The 20,581-nt window shown below is 37.3% G+C and overlaps 1 protein-coding gene across 7 annotated transcripts in view; it reads right to left on the bottom strand.

Annotated features, from left to right (window-relative positions):
* Nucleotides 1–20,581, bottom strand: part of Cep83 (centrosomal protein 83) — a 114,241-nt gene that overhangs the window by 43,401 nt on the left and 50,259 nt on the right. For all 7 annotated transcript variants that reach the window (XM_031350394.1, XM_031350391.1, XM_031350390.1 and 4 more), the window contains 4 exons: nucleotides 18,015–18,107; nucleotides 15,292–15,423; nucleotides 3,876–4,127; nucleotides 1,858–1,989 (listed from right to left, as the gene is read on the bottom strand). In XM_031350394.1, coding sequence (XP_031206254.1) covers nucleotides 1,858–1,989; nucleotides 3,876–4,127; nucleotides 15,292–15,423; nucleotides 18,015–18,107 — 609 coding nt within the window. The remainder of the gene's footprint in view (nucleotides 1–1,857; nucleotides 1,990–3,875; nucleotides 4,128–15,291; nucleotides 15,424–18,014; nucleotides 18,108–20,581) is intronic.

The raw sequence follows: 20,581 nt of genomic DNA, 5'->3' as shown, positions 1-20,581 counted from the left end.
CTTGGCCAACAAATGTATAATGACTAGATAATGTCTTTAGTGAAAGCACATACATTTTCTACTAGGCTACAGTGAATAGTGTTATTTTTCAATCTGTGAGCCATTCTGGATTTTTTATGGTGATTTTATACAACCTCTCTGATGAATATAAAATGATTTCCCTGATATGGAAACCAATCTTATTTTCAAGATCTTACAAAGGTCCAGAGCTGAAAACAGCAGTATGTTAGAGAGTTTTTGTTAGAATTTATGACAAGCACTTTGTGTATAATACCTCATTTAATTTTTCCACAGCTCTAAATATATTTTTATGGAGGTAGATACTAAAGTTTCAAACAGAAATACCAAAGTCACAAAGCTAATTAAACAAAAAAAGCTTACATTCAGTCTGTCTGACTACAATGCGATCTTCCATAAAATACTTTTCTCATTGCTATCTTATTTCATTTTGAGATATCATATATATATATATATATATATATATATATATATATACACACACACACATATATATACACACATATATATATGTATATATGTATGTGTGTATGTATACATATATATACATGTGTGTGTATATGTATATATATGTGTGTGGTGTATGTGTAGTATTTGGTGAGGAAAAATTGAATTTAAGAAAAAAACTGACATAAAGATTACGTAACATTCAAGTTACATTTTAAAGGATAATTTACAAGCAAATCATGTTAAACTTACTTACTAGAGAAATATTAACAAGTATCCACTATGTGAGTGTGCTTTCCCAGGAGCTAAAAGTACTATAGTGAAAAGTAATGTTTGCTATCATGGAGCTGACATTCAGTTAAAGGACAAAGTGGTAAAGAGAAATCTTAAAAAAACAAAAACAAACAGGGGCTAGGGAATGTCTCAGTGGTCAAGAGCACTTGATGCCCTTGCAAAAATTCAGAACCTATACAGCAGTGAACAGCCATCTGTAATTCTAGTCCAGGGGATCTGATGCCCTCTTCTGGCTTCCTTGAGAACCAGACACACATGTAAAGCAATACATAGACGTGGGCACACATATAAAAACAAAAATAAATAAATAATTTTAAAAATAAAAAAAATATATCAGATGGCATTAAGAATTATAAAGAAAAACAGAGCAGGTTAGGAAAACAAAGATTAAGGCAGGGGTTGGCGAGATGGCTCAGCGGGTAAGAGCACTGACTGCTCTTCCGAAGATCCTGAGTTAGGATCCCAGCAAACACATGGTGGCTCACAACCATCCCTGATGAGATCTGACGCCCTCTTCTGGTGTGTCTGAAGACAGCTACAGTGTATTACGCTGGAGGGAGCAGGGCCGGAGCAAACAGAGGTCTTGAGTTCAATTCCCAGTAGCCACATGATGGCTCACGGCCAACTGTATAACTACAGCACTCATACACATAAAATAAATAAATAAATCCTTAAAAACAAAAAAGATTAAGGTGGAAGAGGGATACTATTTTACTATTCTGAAGACAGGGAAGACAGATCTCTTTTAGGGTCCCACTACAGAAAGGGAGGAAGCAAGCTATGTAACTGTGTGGGGGAAGCTCATGACAGGCACACAAGCATAGAGACCCCAGGGAGAGTGAGCTCTTTCTTAGAAAGTCAGTGAGGGAGGAATGAGGTGACAGGAAGGAAGCCAGATACTGATGAATGAGGAAGACCTGAAGGTCATACAGGGCTCTGCACGGGTAGAGAACACAGAAACCAGCAAGAAATCATCCCTTAAAAGATAAAATGATAGGGTCAAAAAGGATTTCAACACAGAGAATTATTCAAACACCAAATTTCTTTATCACTGTGTAGTCCCAAGCTCTCCTGATGAAGCAGAGCACAGAAACTCACTTCACTGGTCAGTGTGCTTATTTCTCGGTCAGCTTTATGCAATTTGCTCATTAAACAGGTATTTTGTTCATTGCTTGATTGTAGCTCTTTTTCTAAGCGTTCAGCCTGTATTTTAGCCGACTGCTTTTCAGCCTTCAAGACAAAAGATTTTAAAATACATCCATAATCTTTCACATTATTTTAAAAATGAGCATTATTTAAAATGCCTGTGCAATCAAACACAAAACTTATTCAAAATTTAAGCAACACTAACATGTCCTAAAGTAAGTAGAATTCAAATTCATTTCTTTCAGGAGAGAAGTACTCACATACCTTACTATGGAAATGCTGACATAATTCTAATACTTTTTTAGAGTGTTAAGTTCACAACAGTTATGAAAAAGCATTTTAGAAAGTAGACGAGGAGGAGGCTTCCCAGGCCCAGAAACTGGGTAAAGGTGCTTGCTGCCAAGCCTGGAGACTTACGTAGACCCCCAGGCTCCCAGGTGGAAGGTGAGCACCATCCTCTGACTGCTACACAGGGGCCATGGTACACAGGCCTCACACAAGTCCATGTGCACACATAATAAATGAATATGAAACAATATCTCTAAATTGCCAGAAAGTTCCTCACAGTGATACTCAAAGTACTCTTACCAAAGAGGAAAAACTAAAAGCTTTGAAACATTTCTACTCAAGATAAATAAAATGAGTGTTTCTGCACTTACAGGATAAACTTCAGGTTTATGTTTTCTATGCATGTTTACTGTTTTAAAAAAGGACTTTGTTCAGCAACTAAATCAGAGAGCAATTATTTTCTTCAAATATAAAATGGTATTCTTTACGTACAACAACAGCATGAAATACTAGAGAAAAATACTATTTGCTATTATGTATTTGTTTTTCATTTCATCTGACAAATGATAAAAATTAAATACAGGCTCTTCTGAAAAATGTCCCAAATGACATTTGTCATCATTCAGCTTACCAGGAAAATAATCATGCTAGACGACCTTGATCAAACTTCACACAGGGACCAGACACTATATTCAACTGCAACTTTCCCTTTACTCTGTCACTGTACCAATATATTAAGGATTGCAAAATGGCAATCTACACTATCTTACTGGTTAAGTCTAATGTTCGATGACTCTAACAAGTTTAATTGTGGAAATCAACAAGGATGGACATAGACTTCACCCTCCCCACTCCCTTCTGCAAGTGACTTCTATTCTTCCAAACTCACTAACTATTCCATGGACCAGCTTACCACCCCATCACCATTGAGTATTTTGAAATTGATTATTAATACAAACCATGTGCATATAATTTCCTTCCAGCTCAAGTACTTAATAATTATCCCAAAGAGGTAAACACAAACTGACCAAAATAAATGAAAACAAAAAGGTAGTATCTCTGCTCCACCTGAAGCCCCAGGAACTAAGAGGCATCAGCATGTCTCAATACAGTGGAAGCCAAGAGTTTTCCTAAGTGATTCTTCCAGAAGTCCCAGTGTGGCTCTGCCAACACTGTTCTTTCTCTGATGAGCTCAGGGAAAGAATTCAGTCAAGATCTGGATGCATTAGTAGCCAGCTAACTTTTATCACTTTGGCTAGAAAGCTGTTTTAAGTTACATATATATAATATGTCTGCTCAAACAGAATTTATAAGTTAAATTTATAACTTTAAGGTTTTAAATTCTAATATAAAAAACTTATGATATCAAAATAATTGTTCTGTTTTGAGATGAGCTTAGTCTTGCAAACTTGGGGGATATTTTGTATATTATACTCTGTGACATTTTAAAGTCATTTCACTCAGATGATGACTCCCAAAGAATGAATATCCCCTCATAAATGTAGTAACACAGCCATTGCTGATCAATCAGAGCCTTTCTTCTTTACATGTACACCTGGGAATATGCAAATGCGTCAGCATTGGATCACCAAGCATTTATTTATATTCTAAAAACCAAAGGCCTGTCAAGTGCACTTTTAAAACTTATGCCATATTCTACTGGGACTCAATTAAAACCTTACCTCCAAGGATCTGAGTGTAGCCTGCATCTCAGCCAACTGCCTCACCTGTATTCTTTGGACATTTTCTACCTGAGCACCAGAATTCTCTTTCTCAGCCCTTAATTCTGCTACTTCAGCCTCTAAACTTTTCAATTTCTGAAGCAAATGGTTTTTTTCTCGAACAAGTTGTTCCACTCGTTTGCTGTCTCTCGTGGGATCAACACTAAGCAGCTGGTTATGTAGTTCTTCTTTGTCCTTCTCCAGTCGTGCAACCTAATAATTGGAAAGGAAGTATACAAGCTCTAAATGACTGAATTTTCAGTCATGAACATGCTTTACAAGTCAGTAAATTAAAATTAAAAATCGCACAACATGAAAGCTCAGGTGTGGAAATGAAGTAAAAAGGGAAAACATCTAAAGCATCACGTTCCTCATTCTGTACTCAGCAGGACTCAATTGTAAGGGAAAAGACTTTGCCCTATTTTCCCTCTCTCCCCACAGTGTCTGGCACAGGGCTTAATCAGATGCTGACTAAAATTCAAAACTGTAAATATTACAATAAAATAATTATTTAAAACACATACACTTCCCAAGCCCATGATAGGAATCCATGCAGAGCCACCTCAATGGCCACTTCTAAACTCTGCCTTCCTTTTTTTGCTTACTCTCCTCAATTCTTTGGCTATGTCTAGGCTAATAAGTCATCTGTTTGTGAGGAGCTAATTCACACAAAATCTGTATAAATACAAAAACAGTCAATGAACTTTTAAAGTAATGGCCAAGTTTATTAAAGTCCTAACTGTAATTACAGCCTAGGTCTCATCACGTTCACTATTTCAAGATTTATTACAGTCACTAGGAACTCAAGAAGCAAGAAACAAGTAGTAGTCTCTTTCATAACAACTCTCATTGCCAGACGATACACACTTCCAAATCAGTGGGTTCCAAACAGTTTCCTAACACCTGAGGCATTTCAGAGGCCCCCTTGCTGCTGAGGATTAAAGGGACTAAGCACTGAGACTAGAAAGTCTTACCCCTTGGAGTGAGACAGGGTTTCTCTGTGTATCCCTAGGTATCCTGGAACTCATTCTGTAGACCAGGCTAGCTTCAAACTAAGAGAGATCTGCCTGCCTCTGCTTCTCAAATCTGGGATTAAAGGTGTGTGCCAGCACTATCCTAAAACAAATTTTTAAAGCAAAACTGAAGGTTTTGTTTGTTAATAACTTTAGTTAGCATACCAAAGAATGAATTCTACTGTGGCATTTTCATACCTGTTTATCATTGCATCGTTGTACTTAGATCATATTTACCCCTGACTTTACGTATATCCCTCCCCTCCTTCCACTCTCACCGATCCCCTTCCTCTTTTGTTACTATGTCATATTACTTTAAAAATAAAGTTTCCATATAGTGTATGATTAAAAACAAAAAAGGAAATCCCTACCCCCTTTTTTTGGTGATCTTCTTAGTTTAGTATAACTTATCACCACATCTGCTTTTAACTTTTATTTCCTTTTCATTTCCATCTTCTCCTGAGTGGTGCCAGAGATTGTACCCAGGACCCTGAACAAGATACAGCAGTATTCTACAGTGAGGTACAAGCCCAGCCCCATTAGCAATTCTTTCCTGTTTATTTCTCTATGCCGGCGTTACCCATCATTATTCAATTGGACCAGTAGCTAGTTATAGCCAGAATGAATACTGAAGGCTCAATCTAAGTCACAAGGATACTAAGGGAATGCTCTGGGGCATAGGCAAAGCTGATAGAGCTCTCAAGAAAGTTAAGAAGCTGTTTTCTCATCTTCAAAATGCCAAGTGAGGCTCTCTCTGATCTATTTTAGCTCTACAACTTACAAATTCCAAGTTTGAAATTGTCTACAATGAATACATATTTTTTGAGAAAAAATAAAACTCATCCAAGAAAATAAGCATATACACTCACTTAGTATGTATAAGACCCCAGGTTTAAATCCAAGCACTGTCTGTGCCCACTCCCCATAAAAATAAAACAACAACAACAAAAAAACACAAAATAAACAGAAAAAAGTATAACTAACTCTCTCCCCGATCTTTTATGTAGAATAATTCTCTTCCAGGTTTATTCTTAGGCTGCATTTATTCAGTTTCTTCCTCCTTCAACTAACTATATGAGTCTGTATTAAGTTACATTATTTTTAACTTTTAAAGAATTTCCTACATAAACACAATCTATTTACATCATTTTCATCCCTCCCTATATCCTCTCTAACTCCTATCTTCCCCTATATGCTCTCAAATTCATCACCTCCTTTTCTAATTATTGTTTCTGGACATATTATAGGTGCAGAGACATACACATATACAACCTACTGAGTCCAGTTACTCTTGTCCATATGTTCACATATACAGGGCTGAACACTTTGAATGGGGAACTTGTCAGGGGTCTCTCATCTCTGGAGAAACCAGACTCCCTCCCTCAGCAGCCACTGCCTGCCTGTAGTTCTTCAGAGAGTAGAGCCTTGAGAAAATTCCCCACCCCCCACTCTGGCATGTTGAGTGATATAAGTCTTATGCAGGCAACTACACAGTTGAGACTTCATGGCTGCAGTATCCCCTGACATGCCTAGAAGTCACTTTCCCACAATTGTCCTAGTTCTGCCTCTACAACCTTTCTGCCTTCTCTTCCATGATGCTCTGTGAGCCTTAGGTATAGAGGTTGTGCTGTAGAGGGCTGTGCATCCCAGTCACAGAATTTCTACATTTTGAGCAGATATAAATCTCAGTAGCACCCTCCATCTGCTTTAGAAGCTTCTTTGATGAAGGATGAGAGATATATCTCTCTAAAGATAAATATTTAGTACAGTTGAAAGCTACATTTATTTAGAAAACTATCAGTGGGTTACTGTCTAGGGTCTATGATCTCTCCATAAGTTCTTGGCTGGGTTTACAGCAGTACACATGCATTCCTTCAGTCCAATTAGATGACCACTGGTTTACCCCCAAGATCTAAGTGCCACTATTGCACTGTTGTGGCAGCCTGCCTGGCCAGTGGTTACTGTGGTCACAGGCTTTACAGCTGGGAACAACTGTTGATTACTCTTCTCTCTTGACAGCTTGCAGAGCACCTTACAATCCCTATGGGAGTTAGACCTCGGGGAAGAGCCTTTCGGGGCAGTACCAGCTTGATTCCTCAAGTCCTGTGACAAAAATATGTGGTGTCTTCAGCAACAGCCTTCAAGTTCTAGAAGGCAACCCAGGGCAATGGAGCTAGCCTATATTGTGTTCCGGTTTCTTGAACACCCCCATAAGCTATTACTGTTATCTCAGCTTCAGTTTAAATGAAGGGCTTAGGCTGGGTGATTTTGTAAGATACTGTTTAGCATTTCTATAACGTAACTCAAGTACATGTTTTGTTTGGACAGTGGTAGGGACTAAATGCAGAGTGATAAACTTGGTAAAGTAGTGCTTTACCACTAAGCTACATCCTCAGCTGCCAACAGTTATAATATGCTATTGTTATTGGTAGGGTGGCTCAGCTAGGTAAGGACAAGGTATATCACAAGTTTAGACAATGGTGCCCCCAAGTGAGATAAAAAGTTAGTAGTTATACTTTTACAGTGCCCATTTTAAATTTAAGGTCACACAGCTAATATTTGAGAGGCACTTATGTGCAATGACAACTATCAAATGGCAGTCTATCTTAGAATTTATATAACTCCTCAACCACAATTCACTGTCAAAAACCCTTCCTAACCAAACTGTTGACCACTGCTCTCTAAGTACGAATCTCATTAATCACTTCCATAATAAATACTAAGTACTTTGTACCCAGCACTATTTGAGGTAGTAAAAATTTGCACAGCTCAGCAGAGATACAAACACAAAACCTGCAGTTGAGCAGCCTATTATATTCAATCACTGCCATTAACAACACTCCTAGCTCATTCATCTGGGCACAAACTTTGGACATATTCTCAGTTCTGTCTTTTCTTCCTATGTTAATCAGATTCGCATGTCATTTTCCTTGATGTCCTTCATTTGTTTTTATCTCAGTTCTTCCTCTCAATTTCCAAAGGTCTTTCTCTAATTTCCCTTCTTTGACATCTGTCCAAATCTGCCTGTATTGCAGTTACATTCACATTTACTTTATTCTCTTTAGAATAAAAACTTACTTGACAGTAAGATGTTTGATATTAACCAATTTTGCTTTTCTAAAAGCTGAAGTAGACAAAATGGACAGGAAGAGAACAGGGATTACAAAGAGTAGACGGCTTCTTTCTCAAAGGACAATGGCATCACTCCATAACCCTGAGCACCCACAGGGAAAGGGAAAGTACCTAATTGCTGTAATCCATCCTCGTTTTTATTGCCTTTATGGTATAGCATACAAATACTTAAACTCTACAATCAAGTACCTCCACGTTGTTCTGCAGTATTTTAAAGCTGCTCTTATACTTCCCTCTGGCTTACAAGAATGCTGTCACTCTTACCTGCCTTCTTCTGCAGTGTCCTTCCAACTTTTGTTTAACTTATTTCAGACAACAGCATACTACGTAGTCCAAGATAGCTTTTAATTATGTAGTCATGGCTCAGCTTAAACTCTTAAAATTTTGTATTCCTTAATTATGTGTATAGATGTGTGTCTGTGTCTGTGTGGAGACGTGGACTTCAGTACAGGTGCTGCTGACAAAAGCTGAAAGAAAGTGTCAGATCCCCTGGAGCTGGAGTTACAGGTAAGGTTCTTCCTTGACCAAGTTATCACTGACTAGAGCATTGTTCAGCTTCCATGTGTATGTGTGCTTTCTGTCGTTTTTGTTGGTATTTAAGACCAGCCTTAGTCTGTGGTGATCTAATAGGATGCATGGGATTATTTCAATCTTCTTGTATCTGTTGAGGCCTGTTTTGTGACTGATTATATGGTCAATTTTGGAGAAGGTACCATGAGGTGCTGAGAAGAAGGTATATTCTTTTGTTTTAGGATGAAATGTTCTATAGATATCTGTTAAATCGATTTGGTCCATCACTTCTCTTAGCTTTACTGTGTCTCTGTTTAGTTTCTGTTTCCATAAACTGTCCATTGATGAGAGTAGGGTATTGAGGTCTCCCACTATTATTGTGTGTGGTGCAATGTGTGCTTTGAGCTTTAGTAAAGTTTCTTTTTATAAATGTGGGTGCCCTTGCATTCAGCGCATAGTTGTTCGGAATTAAGAATTCTTCTTGGTAGACTTTTCCTTTGATGAGTATGAAGTGTCCTTCCTCATACTTTTTGATAACTTTTGTTTGAAAGTCAATTTTGTTCAATGGCAACTCCAGCTTGTTTCTTGGGACCATTTGTTTGGAAAATTGTTTTCCAGCCCTTTACTCTGAAGTAGTGTCTAACTTTGACACTGAGGTGCATTTCCTGTATGCAGCAAAATGCTGGGTCCTGTTTACATATCCAGTCTGTTAGTCTATGTCATTTTATTGGGGAATTGAGTCCACTGATGCTGAGAGATATTAAGGAGTAGTGATTGTGGTTTCCTGTTATTTCTGTTGTTAGAGGTGGAACTATGTTTATGTGGCTATCTTCTTTTATGTTTTTTAAAAGATTTACTTTCTTGCTTTTTCTAGGGTGTAGTTTCCCGCCTTGGAGTTTTCCATCTATTTTTTCTTTGTAGGGCTGGATTTGTGGAAAGATATTGTGTAAATTTAGTTTTGTCATGGAATATCTTAGTGTTTCCATCTAAGGTAATTGAGAGTTCTGCTGGGTATAGTAGCCTGGGCTGGTATTTGTGTTCTCTTAGGATCTGTATGATAGCTGCCCAGGGTCTTCTAGCTTTCATAGTCTCTGGTGAGAAGTCTGGTGTAATTCTGATAGGCCTGCCTTTATATGTTACTTGAACTTTTTCCCTTACTGCTTTTAATATTTTCTTTTCATGGATTCATTTGGCAAATGATGATATATGAATTCCTTAAGTCCTCATTAAGAAAAAAAAACTTAAAAAACTTCTAAAGAGGGATGGAGAGATGGTACAGTAGATAAAAACATTTGTTGCTCTTCCAAAAGACATGAGTTGAGTTCCCAGAACCCATTGGCAGCCCTCAACTGTCTGTAACTACAGTTCCAGGGAATCAACACCTTATTCTGACTTCACAGGCACCAGGTATGCATGTGGTACAAATACACACATGCAGGTAAAACACTCATACATATAAAGTGCATAATTTAAAAAAAAAAAAGTCCTAAAAAATTCTGCCAAAATGAACAAACTAAGGAATAGTTAGTTTGCTTTTATCTGTATGGGTTAAAAATGCATAATCATATAAGTCTTTAATTAATGCAGGAAAATTCAATTACAGTCAAATGTTAGAAATATGTATTAAGTTCAATTTTAGGACAGTGAAATAATTTTATTCCAATAAATCAGGTCTCACAATTATTTTTGGTTTTTCATTACACTGAAATTTTTTTCAGCCAGGCGGTGGTGGCATGCACCATTAATCCCAGCACTTGGGTGGCAGACAGAGACAGGCAAACCTCTGAGTTAGAGGCTAGCCTAGTCTACACGGCAGGCTCCAGGACAGAAAAACCCTGTCTTGGGGGTGAGGAATTCTATTATACTATAGTCTATCCATGGTATAACAGTATTATATCTTTTTAAAAACTATTATGTGGGGGCCTTGAGGAATTCTATTATACTATAGTCTATCCATGGTATAACAGTATTATATCTTTTTAAAAACTATTATGTGGAGGCCTGGGGAAATTTCTCAGTGGTTAAGAGCACAGGCTGCTCAGACCAGGTTCAAATCGTAGCACCCACACGGCATTTCAGAACTGTCTGTAATTCCAGTTCCAAGGGATCTGATACCCTTAGACAAACATGGAGGCAGAACACCAATATAAGTAAAATAAAATAAAAAGACAACTAGTGTGTGTGTTACTGAAAACATACTACAGTGCTACAAACTGACAATTACTCTTAAATGAGTCATAATTTTTCAGAAGGCATTACATCAATGTTAATAGCTGCTGCCTGATTAAGATGCTGATTGCGAATGGTTAGCAGCTGTGGCAATGTCTTGAATGAGGCAATAATATAGTTTGTCACATCAATTGATTCCTTTCATGAAAGCTATTTCTGTAGTATGTTATGTTACTTGGTAGTCTCTTACCTACAAGAGCTTTCAAGGTTGGAGTCAATCTCTCACATCCTGCCACTGCTTCACCAACTGAGTCTATACAATACTGTAAACCCTATATTGACATGAGACCCACTCCATTTCCAGAACCACTTTCTTGGGCTGAAACTGTGGCTCAGTAGCAGTGTTAGTCTACTTTGCAAGAGGTTCAATCCCCACCACAGAGGGGCAGGGACCATCTTTACTTATCCATAAGAAGAAACTCTTCTGCTACTCAAATTTTATTTGTGAAACTGCAAAAACTAAGTCACACCTTCTTGTTCCACTTTGAGCACTCGTACTAGTTATAGCACCTCTGTAGTTACCAGCTATGCCCACTAGTCCTGAAACACTTAAAGTCATCCATGAGGACTGGAATCAACTTCTCACAAACACTTGTTAATGTTACTATTTTAATCTCCTCCTATGAATCACAAACGTTCTTATTGGCACTCAAATGAAGAATTATTTCCATAAGGTTTCTGATTTAATCTATCCAGATTCAGAGGCATTCTTATCTATGTGAATTATAGCTTTGTGAAGTATATTTCTTAAATAATACAGCTTGAAAACCAAAACCTTATTCCACAAGCTACATAATAGATATTGATTAACATGGGTCTTAAGCTATAAAAAGGAATCCTTTATCTAAGCAGTAGGTCTCAACAACAAGCTTAATATATTCAGTAAATCATGTCATAAACTGGTATGTTGCCATCTAGGTTTCACTGTTCCCTTACAGGGCACAGACAGAACAGATTTCAGTCTAATCCTTAAGGACCTTAGAATTTTCAGAACAGGAAATGAATATTGGCTTCCACTTAACTTCCCCAGCTTCATCTGCCCTAAACTAGAAAGCAGGTTTGTTCTTTGATGCCAGGCACTGACTTCTCTTTAAAGTGCTAACCAGCATCTTCATCCAACAGAAAGAAGCTTCACTTATGTCCAAGTCCATTGCTTGTTGTAGCTACCATCATTATTTTAGCTGGCTAGGGCTTCTAAACACCTTGCTGTAGCTTACACATCCACACTCACTGCTTTAACCTGAACTTTTTTTTTTTTTGGTTTTTCGAGACAGGGTTTCTCTGTATAGCCCTGGCTGTCCTGGCACTCACTCTGTAGACCAGGCTGGCCTCAAATTCAGAAATCTACCTGCCTCTGCCTCCCAAGTACTGGGATTAAAGGCGTGCGCCACCACTGCCCGGCTCAACCTGAACTTTTATGTTACAAAGTCTCCTTCTTTAAACCAAACAACCTACCTACCTACCTATCGATTAATCTATCGATCTATCATCTATTGACAAGAATCTCACCTTGTAGTCCTGGCTGGCCAGGTTGGCCTTCAACTCAGAGAACTGCCTGTCTCTTCTTCCAGAGTCTTCCTTTAACTCTCTGTCTCTGTCTCTGTCTCACTCTCTCTGTCTCTGTCTCTCTCTCTGACACACACATACACACACACACATATTTCTTTTTTGAAAGATGTATTTATGTATGCATATGAGTATTCTATCTTCATGTACACTTGTGTGCCTGAAGAGGGCATCAGATCCCATTATAGATGGTGTGAGCCACCATGTGGTTGCTGGGAGTTGAAGGCAGGTCCTCTGGAAAAGCAGTTAGTGGTTTAACCACTGAGCCATCTCTCCAGCCCGTGTTCCATAAATCTTATAAACCAAATTCCACTAGCTTCAAAATGTTTTTCTGTAGCTTATCAACACCTATAGTTTAGATTTGCAATGTTTCCCCCAAGACAAGTGTGTGAAAGACTTACTCCCCATTTTAGACTTATTGGGAGTTAGTAAACATTTTCAGCTAAGCTAAGTGGTCTTCCTATCATGGAAATTTGCCCTCAGACCTTCCTCTTCCTCTTTCCTACTAGCCAGGAAGCATACCAGTTGTTCTGCCTGAGATGCCTCCACAATGATGTGTGGCTATAGGCTTAAAGCAAAGGAACTAACCAATCATAAACTAGACTCTCCAAAACCTTTAGCCAAAACAATGCTTTTCTTTGTATAAATTGGTTAATCTCAGGAATTTGTTATAATAGAAAGACAATTAACATACACACCTTTTTCAGTCTTCATAAAATTAAGAAGAGTTAAAGTCCAAATTATTCTTTGACTTAAAAGGATGTCCCAGCCATCTGATCATCTATGCATGAAACTAAACCTTTCTACATGAGCAGTTTCACTTTCTTATCATTCATGTGTATGCTCACCGGTGTGGCATTTTAAATCCCCTCAAGAAACTTTCCTTTGCTAACTACTGCAGTACTACAGCTAAAACCTGGCTAACTGTTGGTACAAGCAGTCCAGCTTTGGACTGTCTTGCTTTTAACACAATTTCTCTGGTAAGATTTAAGCGTTTCTGACTTTTAGGTTAAAATTCCCTTGAATACTTAGAAAGCTTCTGTAAAGTATTAACTGGCCTAATTTTATTATCCCTGTGGCTAAGGGAGTGGGGAGACCCAATGAGAGACTAGTCAGTCAATGGTATATTAGACTCTACAACATTTCTTGTTATGTTCCATCTCTTACATAAGCAGATCATAGCACCCCAAAAATTAGCATAGTACAGATCACAATAAGAGATATAATAATGAAAAGGTCTGAAACTGTATGAGACTTGCCACATGTCACCATTATTCTGAGCAACACAAACATGAAGTAAATATAAGTTGTTGGTAAACCATCATCTTTGCTGCTGGCAAACTTATTCAACATAGGATAGCCTAAAACGTCAATCTATGCTATAAAAAGGTAATGACAGCAAAGTGCATAAGGACAACTGAACAATATATACCTGAATTTTACTATATGAATTCACATATTTATACCAGTCTAAATTGTAACTAGGAGGGTGGCAGAGGTAAACTCCACTTTCAATTACATTTGTTATTCCTACAAACTGTACTTGAGATTATTATCTGCTGTTTCATAATCCACAGCTGCCTCACCACACTTTACTGTCTACAGTACTATACTTGTGTACTGTAACTGAAACACTACAGTGAGTGATGAACTGAGCAATCTTTGATAAACCAGTATAACTAATTATAAATGATATAAATGTTTAATTATACATTAAAAAATAAATCTTTTTAAAAAAATGTAAAAAAGAAAATGAAAATGAAATTATACCTAAATAAAACTGTAAGGGAAAAATAAACAGATAAATGTGAAACCCACTTTAAATATCCATAATGTTCAAGAACTATTGTGTTTAAAAAAAAAAAAAACTCAAATGATCAAGAATCTGGATAGTTTCTTATTTATGGAACAACCAAGAAACTGCTCATTGATAAAAATAAATCAGTCTAAGCCAAATATTGTTGTCTTAGCTTTTTTAGATGCCTAAAACATTACAAATATTTGGTAAAAACTAAAGGAAGGTACAAATATTTTAATTCCAAATAAACATAATGATATCAATAGTATGTATTGCTATTCCTTTTTCTTTTTCTTTTTTTTTTTTTTTTTTTTTTTTTTTTTTTTTTTTTTTTTTGGTTTTTCGAGACAGGGTTTCTCTGTGTAGCCCTGGCTGTCCTGGAACTTACTCTGTAGACTAGGCTGGCCTCGAACTCAGAAATCTACCTGCCTCTGCCTCCCAAGTGCTGGGATTAAAGGCGTGTGCCACCACCGCCCGGCTATGTATTGCTATTTCTATAAAGCATGTAGCATACTGCTACAAATATCAATGTAGTTTTACGAATGTTAGAATAGAATTGCATTTGTCCCCATGTATAATAAAAAAAAAATCATCAAAGAGTAAGCTAGAGAATGAAGGGAAAAACAGTTCAGCAGAAGTAGAAGACAAACTGCAGAGTAACAGGACTGTGGAAAGGAATAGATGAAAGCGGAGTGTGTGCTGTGGGAAGTGAGCACTGAAGTTCTCGGCATCCAAAGAGGTGGGGAGGCTGATGCACTGTAGCAGCATCAACAGCACAAAGGCTTCAACTACTGCTACCTAGTTTGGTCCTAAATAGAGAGAACAATACTAAATAAGGACTCATGTAAGTAATATTTAGAGAGAAAATTCTCTCTCCATAGCTATGAACAACATGAGACTGTGTGATATATCCATCTCCACTAGCTAGGGCAAAATAAAATAGAAATGAAATAAATAGCCAAAGGAAAATACAAGAGATTGCTGACAAACAACAAAACAAATACTTCACTAATTAATCAAACATAATTACACAACCAATTCTAATCTGGAATTTATAAAAATATATAACCATACACAAATTTCACTCACTAGAACAATCTTTGATAAGCCAGTATAACTAATTACATACCTCTGACTTGTATTTCATATTTTCTTCTTCTGAAATACGAGTAAACTCTTCTTTCTGGTGTTCAAACTCTGACTTGAGAAATGTATGCTCATAGCGAAGCTTGTTATACTCAGCTCTGTACCTTTCCACTTCCTAAATTACAGAGAAATTGCAAAGCATGACAAACTTGTAAGTCAAATTTGTACTCTCCAAAAATCACTGTACAGTACCATTCTTAGTTATATTAACAGCGAATCTGAAAGGAAAACATAAGCTCAACAGAAACACAAATGAGAGCAAGGGTACTAGCTCAGCAGTTACAATACTTCCTGCTCAAGGCTCTGAACCCCAGAACCAAGGTAAATGTGTGGTGGACCTGGTGGCCTGCGAGTAACTGCAGTTACTGAAGACCCTAGGAGCACATTAGCCAGACTACCTGAATCAGTAAATGTTGGGTTCAAATGAGAGAACCTAACTCATGAATAAGGTAAAGTGTAATGAACTCCTGACATCAACTTTGGTCTCCACACATGCACTTAAACATGTTCCCAATAGCCACACGCAAGTGTAATGAACTCCTGACATCAACTTTGGTCTCCACACATGCACTTAAACATGTTCCCAACACACACACATGCACACCACATGCATGTACTTTTTACTCATGAAAAAGGAAAAAGAATAATGAAACAGATCAGTACCCTCCTTGAAATGTACCAATAAATTACCATTCATGTAATTCTTTTTGTCTTCACTGATTCTCACTGTAATTATAAATGTATAATATCAAAATCACCACCTCTGTACTTAAATATTAGTTTAGAATGTGGCATATCTCTCAAAGTACAGCTAGACTTTAATAACAAGTAGAGCAAAATGTAAGAGACCCCTCTCTAAAAGACAGACAAGAAACATCCAAGTAGAACAAAAGGTCATTTGAACACTTACTACACTAACTTAAGGTTTGATCAACTATTGCAATAGTTGAACTCAAATATACTAGCCTGAAGAATACACCATTCCAACTCTCCTGATTTACCAAAACCACGTAAGGTGCTCTAACGATACCACCCAACCATCTATAAAAGCTACAGGCACACCAAATACTCAACACAAAACATAGGCAGCAGAGCAGTCTAGTATGGAAGATTCGATTTCAGTGAGTGCCAGGAAACTAAGCAATAATAAAAGTCAGACTCCTAAAATAATACAATTTAATAATTTTTAACTGAAAGATTTCTAAGTTGATTTATAAACTAAGAAAATGGGGGTGCTAATGTTATATGAATTACATACTATGTCTTTACAACTGTTCATATTTACCTTGATTACCTTTGGTATTGCTGATTTTATTTACAAAAATTTCGATCTGTAGCCAAAGCATAATAGATACCCTGACATATAATATAACTGATAAAATGCTGCTAGAGGCATATTTGAAAACTCGGGTTTATCAATGAATAAATCATTACAAAAGAGGATTTTCCAAGCATTACCACACAATGGAAGTATTTTAGACTATTCCAATCTCCTACAGGGGTTCATTTTGAAGGAAACAGTAATAATTTAGATATGTAAGACCTGATATATGTTTTTAAAGTTAGCATATAAAATGTCTAGGCCAGTACCTAGGTCACTTCCCTGCATTCTTTTGCTGTCACCTTTATCAAACATTTAGTAATGTAAGAAATCTTGTCTCAACCCAAAGTAAAAACAAGTATTTTTCTTTTTGAGATTGTGTAATCCTTAGTACTGACTGTCCACTTGACAGATCGAGAATCATCTAGGAGAAATGCCTCCGAGATATCTCTGAAGGATTACGAAGATGTAGTTAGCCTCTGTGAGTACCTGTGAGGGACTAGCCAAGTTAGGGGAACCGAGGAGGGAAGACCCACTGTATGGGAGGGTAGCAGCACTCAGTGTGCTGGGGCTCTGGGCTAAAGAAAAGGAGAAAGGAGCTGAGCACAAGTACTCATCACAGTCTGCTTCAGAGTTGTAGGTAAGGCCAACTGCCTCAGGATCCTGCTGCTGTGCCTTCTCCACCATGATGGACCGTCCACTCCCTCAACTGTAAGCCAAGAAAACTGTTCCTTCCATACATTGCTTTTGTCAGGGTATTTTATCAAAGCAACAGGGAACAAAACAAATCCAGTTTATGTGAAATCTATTCCTTCATTTAGCAAATATCATCTTACCTATTGTATGTTAAGAACTGTTCTTAGGAACTTGTCAACAAAAAACTAGCTCTTCCTCTCATGCAACTTTCATTCTAGAATTACTCAACAAAATTCACAATAATTAATCAAAATAGTACATTAGAAGCTAACATGTACTAGAGAAAAGCTATAGAGCTAAGTAAACTCTACAAGTTTAAGTAGTGGTAGGAGAGCAGGCTGGATTATGGAGTGGAGAAATGGCATTGGAAGCACTGAGTAGGCTTAGTGAAAAGGGACATGTGGGGAGGATATGAAAGAGATCAAGGAGTCAGTCTAAGATCTAAAAGCAATATTCAAAGCAGATATAGCACTAATTCAACAGCTCTTGAGTCGCACCGTTTCATTAGCATCAAGAAAACATCAGGAGATCAGCCTAAACAGAAGAAAAAAGAACAGAGAGATAATGGAGTCCAGTCCTATTACGTCTCAGAGTCCACTGTAGGGACGCCATGCACAGGACTAAGTAAATGAAGGATGCTTTCTGTGAAGAAATGAAGATGAATGCAGTTCTTCTCCTTCATTACTTACCTCATCAAGAGTCCGAAAACGTTCTCGCATTGGAGCTTCTAATTCTTGTTGTAGTTGGGCTTTTACCAATTCCAATTTTTGTGGTGTTAATAACTAATATAAACAGAAATATAAACAACTATAAATACAAAAATGAAGAATTCCCCCTTCTTCAAGGTCTCTTCCACAACATGTATTAGTTACAGACATTTTATACTGTGGTTAATTTTTATAATCATTAAATATGAGTTATCAGGCTAAGGGACTAGCCTAGAAATTACTGTGCCTGTCACACACACCATGGGTGCAGTAAGCTACCATAATTGCAGACTCAGAAGGTGGAGACAGAGGATCCCAGAGCAAGCTGACTAGCAAGACTAGCCTTGCTCAGCTAACTCTGGGTTTCACCTAGATCTCATCTCAATGAATAAGGTAAAAGAGCAATTGAGGATGAGTCTCAACATGAAGCTCAAGCCTCCACATGTACTGGCATACACATGCATATGCACGTACACGTGTTACAAGTATGTACAAATATGCACACACACATACACACACAGTGGGTGATAGGAAAAAAAATAAACACAATCAATCTCTGAAACAATACTTTAAGAATCTCAATCTTGATATCAGATATATCAAACATCCCAGTAACATGACTAATGAAAAATCAATGACAAGTTTCATACTGGATGGTGGTAGTGCACACCTTTAATCAGGTACTTGGGAGGCAGAAGAAGGTGGATATCCTGGTTCGAGGCCAGCCTAGTCTAGAGTGAGTTCCAGGACAATTATGGCTACAGAGAGAAACCCTGTCTCAAAAGAAAAAAAAATTGATAATTGTAATTTTGACCAGGAAAACTAATTGTGGCTCTATTCTCTCATGCTCTTTTACAGAACTCACTTCAGTGAATAATTAATATTTATGTCAGCAACATACGGGCAGACTCCTGTTGCTAAGATTCGTCATTATTTTCCCAACACCTTCTTTCATCAATGCCTACCATATAGTAACTACTGAATTCCTGTTTCGTGAATCAATGAAAAGAACAAATGAGTAAATGCTGGCTAGAAAAAGTAATATAGCTCCTATTTATATGAGTTTTCTTGAAAACATGAGTAATGTTCAGTTCCATTTGTTTATTCAATATCCCAGAGTTGCTCAAAATACATTCTACTAAATGAAAGTCTCCTAAATATAAAATATTATGTAATATATGATAATGTACATACCACTCTGTTCTGAGAATCTTCTGTGCAGTGAGTTAGCCAAACCCCACAGAACCCACAGAGTAGCTACAAGTAGCATACCAAGAACCTAAACAGCTTCCTAATGGTGAGAAGGCTCAAATGAAGCATGTACCTTCTCATAACAAATGCAAATTATGGCAGGATAAACACATCATACACACAAGTAATAATAAAGTAACAAAGACAAGGTATTTCAGATAAAAAAAATCAATGTGTACACACACACACACAAAAGAAAAAGATTAAAATTAATAGAATCTCAGTAAGATAGGAAAGAACATTAAATAACATTAAAGGTTAACTTAGATCTTCAAGGGGTGATTTAGATATTACAGCCCCAAATTTTGTTTGATACTTCAAACTTCTTAGGAGCCCTCTGGCTTGAGGAAAAAAAGGGGAGAAATATATTCTCTCTTGACAAGATCCTTTCTATGATTATTTTATTCTTTTATTCAATCTGAGACCATAAGATGCAGTTGCAACTGGTCAATACATATTTTTGAAAAGTATCCAGTCTGTTTTCTTTTGCTCAAGAGTTCTTCCTTCAATTAATCTCATATATTTCACTTTTTACTACAGACAATAAAAGACAAGTGGGACAATCTATATTTTACTTTTAAATCTCTGTATATTAGGGTGGGAGTATTTACTTTGTTGTGAGGTACATGCACATGGGTATGCAAATGCACATGCAAGCATGTGTGTGGAACTATGTGTCCTTCTGTCTTCCTTAATCTCTTCTCCACCTTTCTAAAGAAAGGATTCCTCACAGAATCTGTAAGTAACTAATGTAGCAAGGGAACTTCAGGGCTTCACCTGTCTCTGTCTCCCATATAACCCCAGCACCATCGCCCAGCATCACAGATAGGTACTACCATGCCTAGCAGCTTTTTATGAAGGGGGCAGGGACCAGAACTCAGGACCTCAGTTGCATGGGACAAACTGCACTGACTGAGCCATCTCTCCAGTCCCTTAAATCTTAAAGCTGATTAATCAATATTAGTTATTGTCATTTTTCTTACTAATGTTACTATTTACCAATAGTTTAATTTCCTCTTTATTTTTTTAAATATTAGATAAAACAATTGATTTCATTATGACATTTAAATGCATATACTGGTATACTAGAAATTGTAAATCTTTTCAGCTATATATCCACAATTGTTACTTAACAAATTCTGGCTGGGCGGTGGTGGCGCACGCCTTTAATCCTAGCACTTGGGAGGCAGAGGCAGGGGGATTTCTGAGTTCTGAGTTCGAGGCCAGCCTGGTTTATGGAGTGAGTTCCAGGACAGCCAGGGCTACACAGAGAAACCCTGTCTCGAAGAACCAAAAAA

This window comes from Mastomys coucha, unplaced genomic scaffold (genome assembly GCF_008632895.1).
Source record: "Mastomys coucha isolate ucsf_1 unplaced genomic scaffold, UCSF_Mcou_1 pScaffold4, whole genome shotgun sequence".
Lineage (NCBI taxonomy): Eukaryota > Metazoa > Chordata > Mammalia > Rodentia > Muridae > Mastomys > Mastomys coucha.
Note: the sequence above shows the minus strand (reverse complement) of the source record. Positions and strands in the feature narration are given on the sequence as shown.